The sequence below is a fragment of the Macaca mulatta genome, chromosome 8, assembly GCF_049350105.2.
Source record: "Macaca mulatta isolate MMU2019108-1 chromosome 8, T2T-MMU8v2.0, whole genome shotgun sequence".
Classification (NCBI taxonomy): domain Eukaryota; kingdom Metazoa; phylum Chordata; class Mammalia; order Primates; family Cercopithecidae; genus Macaca; species Macaca mulatta.
The window spans coordinates 9,451,767-9,460,130 of record NC_133413.1 but is presented as its reverse complement, the minus strand read 5'-3'; the positions used below and the strand labels follow the sequence as shown (position 1 = coordinate 9,460,130).

General features: G+C 42.7%; 1 protein-coding gene across 6 annotated transcripts in view; it reads left to right on the top strand.

Annotated features, from left to right (window-relative positions):
• Positions 1–7,693, top strand: part of FDFT1 (farnesyl-diphosphate farnesyltransferase 1) — a 33,738-nt gene extending 26,045 nt beyond the window's left edge. For 4 of the 6 annotated variants that reach the window (XM_077942319.1, XM_077942320.1, XM_015144737.3 and 1 more), the window contains 3 exons: positions 1,240–1,416; positions 2,502–2,654; positions 6,787–7,693. In XM_077942319.1, the coding sequence (XP_077798445.1) occupies positions 1,240–1,416; positions 2,502–2,654; positions 6,787–7,008 (552 nt within the window). In that variant the 3' untranslated portion in view covers positions 7,009–7,693. 6 annotated transcript variants of the gene reach the window in all.
• Positions 7,694–8,364: the final 671 nt, after the last annotated feature.

Here is an 8,364-nt window from a genome sequence, read left to right as displayed (position 1 = left end):
CAGTGCTTCATTCCTTTTTATTGCCCAGTATTATTCCACTGTGTGGACAGACCACATTTATCCATTCATCAGTTGAAGGATATTTGGGTTCTTTCCATTTTTTTTGGCTATGGTGAATAGGTTTTGTGTGGATGTGTGTTTTCCTTTTTCTTGGGTCTATACTGAGAAGTGGAATGGCTGGTTCATACAACAGCTCGAACCTTGTGAGGAGCTGCCATACCCTTTTCCAAGGTGGCCCCACCATTTTACATTCCCATCGGCAGTGTGAGAGTTCCAGTTTCTCCACATCCTCACCAACACTTCTTGTTATCTCTTTTTAACTGTATGTATATATACTTAACATTTTCTTATTTATAATGTACATAATAGAGAATTTGCCATTTTAACTATTTTTAAGTGTATCATTCAGTGGCATTAAGTACATTAATGATGTTATATAACCGTCAATGCTATCTTTCCAGAACTTTTGCTAGCTTCAGAGAATCCTCTAAATAATATCATTAAAAATCATCAAGCCGAATCCCACTGTTAGAACTGAGGGTTTTATTTTACTTTCTAATTATCAGGATCCAGGGAGGTAATACACTTAGAGGATAGACTTAGCTTGTTTCCCAGGTATGCCTTTCAGCAGCATTCTTACCAGAGTAGGAATAGAATATTAGTCATTATTTAGAGGCCTGGCCATCTTGAGAATGTTTAATGTTTAGTCTGCAGTACAATTATAACTATTTTTGTATATTGGGTTATTTTTTTCAGAAGTAGACCGACAGCTCTAACAGGAGCTTCTTTAGTCTGAATTCGTCCAAGTAGTGCAGCATTGCCCTAATTGTCCAGAAAGACATGTTCTCCAATACTTAACTCACTCCTAGGTTGCAAATGGACCCTTACTGGTAGTCAGAAATAGCCATTGCATGGAGCTTAAAATGAACTTGATCTTGGTGGAGGATGAGTCTGCAGCTAAGAGAGACTTTACTGTATATCATAGGTTTTTTTTTGCCACCGCACCCAGCAAATATTTGTATTTTTAGTAGAGACAGGGTTTCACCACCTTGGCCAGGCTGGTCTTGAGCTCCTGACCTCATGATCCACCCTCCTCAGCCTCCCAAAGTGCTGGGATTACAGGCGTGAACCACCGCGCCCAGCCTGTATCATAGTTCTTATGCACAAAGATCCTTTAATATTGTTTATAAATTCTCCCCTATGCACATGCTGACCTGTTCCTTAATCTTATCTGTCTAGGTTTGGAGCAGGTATGTTAAGAAGTTAGGGGATTTTGCTAAGCCAGAGAATATTGACTTGGCCGTGCAGTGCCTGAATGAACTTATAACCAATGCACTGCACCACATCCCAGATGTCATCACCTACCTTTCAAGACTCAGAAACCAGAGTGTGTTTAACTTCTGTGCTATTCCACAGGTAGGGAATGGGACTCCTCTGGGGCTAAAGGGAGTGGGGTTGGTGTAAGGGTGGATTTTGCTATGCTGTATTCAAGGATCTGATTCCTTAAAAAGATGATGGCTCCAGTTGATTTTGCTGGTGGTTTCATAGCACCCCGCTTTGCTTCGAGCTCCCAGACTCAGCTCAGCCTTGAGGTTAAGCCTGCTCCTTTTCAGAACCTTCTTTCTGGATTTCCTCTTTTCCACAGCTGTTCTAAACTAGTTAGGTTCTTATCCTCAGTTAAGTCAAGGTCTTTGGCCTAGATTTATGGGGAGTGCTGGGTAAAACATGGGTGAGGCTGTTATCATTAAAATGTCTTCGTTAAGCATCTAATTATTGCTGTCCTTTTCCTAGACCCAGGATAACAAGAACCTGGTCCTGTAGACCTAGTCCCTCAGTATGCTAGGAACTTAACACTTTTTAGTTGCCTTTACCAAGTATTTCAGATACTACTGCAAATAAGTGAAGAAAGTAATAGCATTTAACTGATTTGGGAACTTGGTTTGATCTTGTTCTAATGACCAACTTGGAATGGTGGTTGAAAGTAAAATCTATATCCTTGTCTTATGTTTCAATTTACCTAGAAATAGTTTATCTTTAAGCACAAGAAATTAATCCCCTTCTGTTGTTCTCCCCCTGGCATTAGTTTTAAATATGTAATGATTATGTTTGTTGTAGGAAAATAGAAAAACAAGTAAAACAGAAAATTCTTTCCATATATTATTTTGAAATAGATATTTCAGATCTAATAATCCATTGCTCTAGCATGGAAAATGTTGGATTTACTTGTGTTTGCTTTTTCCAAATAAAATGGAACTTTTGTGGCTAAACTGTAGAGTTGTTTTACGCTGCTTAATTCTGTGTGTTGTTGAGAAAGGCAGGAGTGGAGAAGGTAAAAATCTTGGCATACTTTCTTCGTGGGTATTTTTTCTTGATTAATTACATCTTAGTTCATTAGCAGTTAGCAATTGCCCGTTCGACAGAAGGTTTTCTTACCTTTTTGTGATAATGATAGCTTACAACACCATCTCTTCTTTTTTCCCCTCTCTTCTTGCTCTCTGTAGGTGATGGCCATTGCCACTTTGGCTGCCTGTTACAATAACCAGCAGGTGTTCAAAGGGGCAGTGAAGATTCGGAAAGGGCAAGCGGTGACCCTGATGATGGATGCCACCAATATGCCAGCTGTCAAAGCCATCATATATCAGTATATGGAAGAGGTGGGTTTTTATTTAACTGCTTGGATAATTTGTAGCTACTTTTATGATTTAGTAATGTCACTGTTTAAACATGTTTGGATATTAGATGATCCTAACAACTCACTGTCCTATGGCCTGAAGAGACAGGAATTGATATCCTTTGTTAGGAAAAAAATCTATGCACGGGAGTCGAGCAGATTGCTCACTGCTGTGTAGTACCCTGGTGAGAGGAGATAAATAGAGCAAGACTGTAGGATGGAGCCCTTGAATACAATCTTAGATTTTGAGCTGCAAGATGATGCCGGAGGCCAACCAAGCTTCTTGCTGATGGTGAGGAATGTGAGGTTGAAGCTTGTCTGTGCTGATGCAGTACGCGATTGAGTGGATCTCTGGCTCCTGGTCCATGTGTTCTGACTCCCAGTCGGGTACTTTCATTATGTCACAGGCTTCAATTGAAAAATCACAGTAGGGAATTTAGGCCAACGAAAGCCATCCAGTTGCAGTTATTTCCTAAATTTTCTTTGGAAAATTTCATTTCAAGTACCAAAAGCATCCTATAAAAAGAAAACATACCTTCTCAGGTCAAATCTCTAATATCTGACTAGGTTCAGAAAATTTATTTCTGGCCAGGCACAGTATCTCACTCCTGAAATCTCAGCACTTTGGGAGACCAAGGTGGGAGGATCACTTGAGGCCAGGAATTTAAGACCAGCCTGGGTGATATAGCAAGACCCCATTTCTACAAATAATTTAAAAATTAGCTGATCATGATGGTGCACGCCTGTGGTCTCAGCTGCCTCAGGAGGCTGAGGCAGGTGGATCACTTGAGCCTGGGAGGTCGAGGCTACAGTGAGCTGTTATCTCATCATTGCACTCTAGCCTGGGTGATAGAGTGAGACTTTGTCTCAAAAAAAAAATTTACTTCTTAGAAACCAGAAGTCTCTGTAATCTCTAGTAATCTCTAGACCCTAGAGCAGTGGTTTGTAAATGGAGGTGATTTGCTCCCCTCCCACAAGAGGACAGGAATCGGGTGCTCCTGGCATCTGGTGAGTAGAGGCCCAGGATGATGCTGTGATCCTCAGGTGTGATCTTGTTGAGATTGAAACACTATAGACTTTATGAAAACATACAGGAAGCTCATCATTTTTCCTTTGCCTGAGCTCCCTCCCCAGAAGTTACCACGGTCCATGGTTTTGTACATCCTTCTAGTCCCCTTGTTATGCCTTTACAGGAATATGGTTTGCAACAGTGTTTTCATCTAAATAGAATTATACAAAATAGCTATTTCTGATTTCTCTTGCATGTTGCATATTGTCCTTCTATTTCCTCCCTACCTTCTGTCTGTCATAGAAATGCTGATGTCCAAAACATCAGAGGCACCTATAGAAGTCTAACAGAAGACCAAATTGCTTTTAAAAATCCTAAAATTTTATAGTCACTAGATGAAAGTATTCAGCCACTGACCAAAAAAATTGCTACCAAGGAGGCTCTCCAGTTTGCCATGTAGCCAGGACTTATTTTGAGCTATGTGCCTGGGGTAGTGACTGAGTAGGTGGATAGGAGTAATCTCAGGGAAACTTGAGCCCCAGCCTCATGGCTGCAGTGATAATTTGAACCCAGGTCTGTCTGACATCAGAATCCATGATGTTAACCCCAATTCTAAGGGGTTCAACTACCCTTTCTAAATGGAATCCTGCCATATTAAGCACCATTTCTTCATTTTATATAAATTAGAAACATTTTATATAGTAAGTTCAGAGTGTTTCGGTTTTGCAGTTTTATTCTGATCACTAGTTTTAGAAACCAGTTTTTAAACACTTTGTGGCCAATTCCATTACTATATTAAAATTCAGATGTATTTGATTTTTCCTTAACTATTGGAATTAAATCCTAGTGGTAATTCATAGTTTGAGGGTCAGGGTGGACAACCCACAGCTGGCCGAGCCCTGTTTTTGTGAATAAAGTTTATCTGAATACAGCCACACCCATTTGCTTCTGTATCTTCTGTGGCTGCTTTTGCAATGTAACGGCCAAGTTGAGGAGCTGCAACGGGGATGACTTCTAAAGCTAAAAATATTTTTTGGCCCTTGAATAAGAGGTTTGCTGACCTCTGGCTTAGGGCATCAGTTGTTTTGTTTAAAGTTATCCAAGTAAAACTCAAGGCATTTGGGGAGAAATGTTAATATTAATACTTAAGTTGATTTGATTTAGAAAAATCTATGAAGATTTCTAAGTCTTAAGCCACAGAACCTGTTAATGGTTTTAGTTTCAGCAGTAAGGACATTTTACAAGTAAAGTTTTAAATGAAAACATTTTGTATGAAGCCACAAGTCGTCTGGCCTCTTGCTGGTGTCCAGATATGAACACTGATCCTGTTTCTCCTCGCTGACCGAGTCTGTCCTTTGCAGTAAGAAAGGAGGAAATGCTGACTGTAGGATCTCTGGACTTAGTGTTGTAACGAGCATGCACCTGGAAGGGACTTGCCAGAGGACCTCCTCATGCATCTCCAGTGCTTAGTTGAGGACTTGGGAGTGCAGCCCCAGGCCTTCCCAAGCAGGTGGCCACACTCTGCAGGGCCCTCACCCCACCCTGGAGCAGCTGCCGCTTTAAACCAGCCTGGACGCCTGTCAGTTGGGGAGAAGATCAACCTGCTATTTTGGGATATAAATAAATGCTCAGCCAAACGGCCAGAAACCCCCATTCCCCTCTCTGCCAAAGTGATTCCTTGGCAGGGAGAATCTTGTTCGTGTCTCTGCACACTTCCTGTGCCCCTCCTGTGGTTAAGTCAGAGCATCATCAAGCTCTTTGGACCCCAGGTGCCTCGCTGCTCAAGGATGGTCCCAGCCAGCAGCCGCTGGGAATCACCTGGGAGCCCGTTAGACATCAGCCCCCACCCAAACCTGTCGAATCAGAATCTGCCTTTTTTTGTTTTTTTCCAAATGATGTTTTTGCTTTAATGGGAGTTTAGATATTCATAGATGAGAGTTTTAAATGATTATCAAGCTGATTCCATATTCTATTGTTGTAAGTAGAACTGCTGAGACCTGGAAGTACCACATGGACTCACAGAGGAGCTCCGGTAGCACAGCATTGCACAAGAGCTTATTTCAGTCCAGTAAGCACTTACAGGAGCCTCTGTCATTTAATCATCAGGCCCGGCACTGTGGCTCACACCTGTAATCCCAACACTTTGGGAGGCTGAGGCAGGCAGATCACTTGAGGTCCGGAGTTCGAGACCAACCTGGCCAATATGGTGAAACCCCATCTCTATTGAAAATACAAAATTTAGCCAAGCGTGGTGGTGCACACACTTGTAATCCCAGCTGTTTGGGAGCCTGAGACATGAGAATCGCTTGAACTCGGGAGGTGGAGGTTGCAGTGAGCTGAGATGGCACCACTGCACTCCAGCCTGGGCAGAGTGAGGCCCTTTCTCAAACCCCTCAAGTATTTCTTTTGCTTCAACTATATGCCAGGCATGTAGATGAAAAGTTTGCCATAACCTGTCCTTGACAAGCAGATGTAACTCCTTGACTGAGGCTGGTAGGTTTTTAAGACCTGAATAATTGAGTTTGCAAAAACCTACTGTATGCCTTCAGGTAAATGGAAAGTGGGGTTTGGGCTAGCAACGAAGCATCTAGAAGGTCCCTTTGGCCTTAGCGGCTCTGTTTTAGGTAAGGCCATGTCCGAGGATCAGTGACTGCAGCTTCTTCTGGCTGTGCTGTCATGCTTATATATTAGAAGTGATCATCAAAGGACTCAAAAGTTTTGCCACTAATTGCATTACCAGGGACCATCACAACCGAGATTTCTCTTCATTTATTCACCTTACTTATCTCCTGGAAGGGCACTGTGAGGTGCTGGGGATGTGAAGATCAGTGTGGCTCAGCCGCTGCTCTTGAGGGCCTCCGGGGTGCAGTATGCACACCTGTGCTTCCTGTTTGCTCAGGAAGACAGGCTTTGCGACGAGTAGGCTGGGGCTGACATCCCCACCTTATCATTGGGGTGGCTTTGGGTAAGTTACTTTCATGTTCTCTGAGCCTCCCTTTCCTCATTGGTAATATAGGCATAAACTACCTACCAGTGGAGGATTGTAAGTAGCCATGGAAAATGTAAAGCACATAGCACTTACCATTTTTTCCTGTGTCTTTAACAGATTTATCATAGAATCCCCGACTCAGACCCATCTTCTAGTAAAACAAGGCAGATCATCTCCACCATCCGGACGCAGAATCTTCCCAACTGTCAGCTGATCTCCCGAAGCCACTACTCCCCCATCTACCTGTCGTTTGTCATGCTCTTGGCTGCCCTGAGCTGGCAGTACCTGACCACACTCTCCCAGGTCACAGAAGACTATGTTCAGACTGGAGAACACTGATCCCAAATTTGTCCGTGGGTGAAGTTCACCATCAAATGGATTTACTTTTTTTCTTTAAGGATGGATGTTGGCTTCTCTTTATTTTTTTCCTCCTACTTTAATCCCTAAAAGAACTGTGTGGCTGGGGCCTTTAGGAAAGTGAGATGCAGCTGAGAAGAATCTAAACATGAAAGCAAAGGGCGCCTCACCCCAGCAAACCTGTCCTTGTGGGTGATGATCACTGTGCTTCTTGTGACTCATGGCAGAGCACTCTGTGCCACAGTTTAGGTGAAATGGCTGCGTATGTAACTGTCGTGAGATCCTATTTAGTGTGATCCTGGCTAGAATGATAATTAAAAATATTTAATTTGAAGCAACCTTTGAATGTTCACAATAGTAGAAAATGATGTGAAATTTCTGTTGAGTTCCTAGTTTTCTCATCATTTTGTTTTCTTTAACTGGCTTGAATGGAGTAGATGGAAATATTTATGGTTTAGGTGACACTTAGGTGTTTCCTAAGAATGCAAACTGCCTTTTGCACACGAAGGCTGGGAATAAAATTCTGGGTGTTCTCCTATTATCATAAGGGAGTTTAGCTTTCAGAGAGAAACAGCAGGATTGCCTTTGACCCCATTTCAGAAGATTGGCCTTCAGTAAAGGTGGACATTTTTGAGATTTTTATAATAAAGAATTTAATTGCTCTGCATTTGTCAAGTTCAGTTCACTTGAAAGCCTGCCTGACTGTGGAAAAGATGGAGCTCAAGAATGGAGTTGATGGCCCAGCGTGGTGGCTCATGCCTGTAATCCCAGCACTTTGGGAGGCCGAAGCAGGCGGATCACTTGAGGTCAGGGGTTCGAGACCAGCCTGACCAACATGGCGTAACCCCGTCTCTACTAAAAGTACCAAAATTAGCTGGGCTTGGAACATGCCTGTAGCCCCAGCTACTCGGGAGGCCAAGGCACAAGAATTGCTTGAACCCAGGAGGCAGAGGTTGCAGTGAGCCGAGATCACGCCATTGCCCTCCAGCCTGGGCGACAGTAAGACTGTCTCAAAAAAAAAAAAAAAAAAAAACTTGCGTATCCGCAAATTCAAAAGTAGTTGGCCATCTTCTATTTCTGTTTGCTAACCCTAGCAACACTACCCTCTACTCCTCACTTCTAATATAATTTTATAGCATCTCTGGCATAGAGTCTATTTGGATCCTACCTAATGGTGGAATATTTTAAGTTTTCCTCAGAGGAGCCTCTGACCCATCTGAATCTAGTACCATTAAACAACTACAATGGTTGGGAACAAGAGTTTGACGTCTGCATATGGGAACTTCTGGATGCCTGTGGCCAAGTGCGGGGAGGGCCCCTTCTTCCATCTACTGAGCC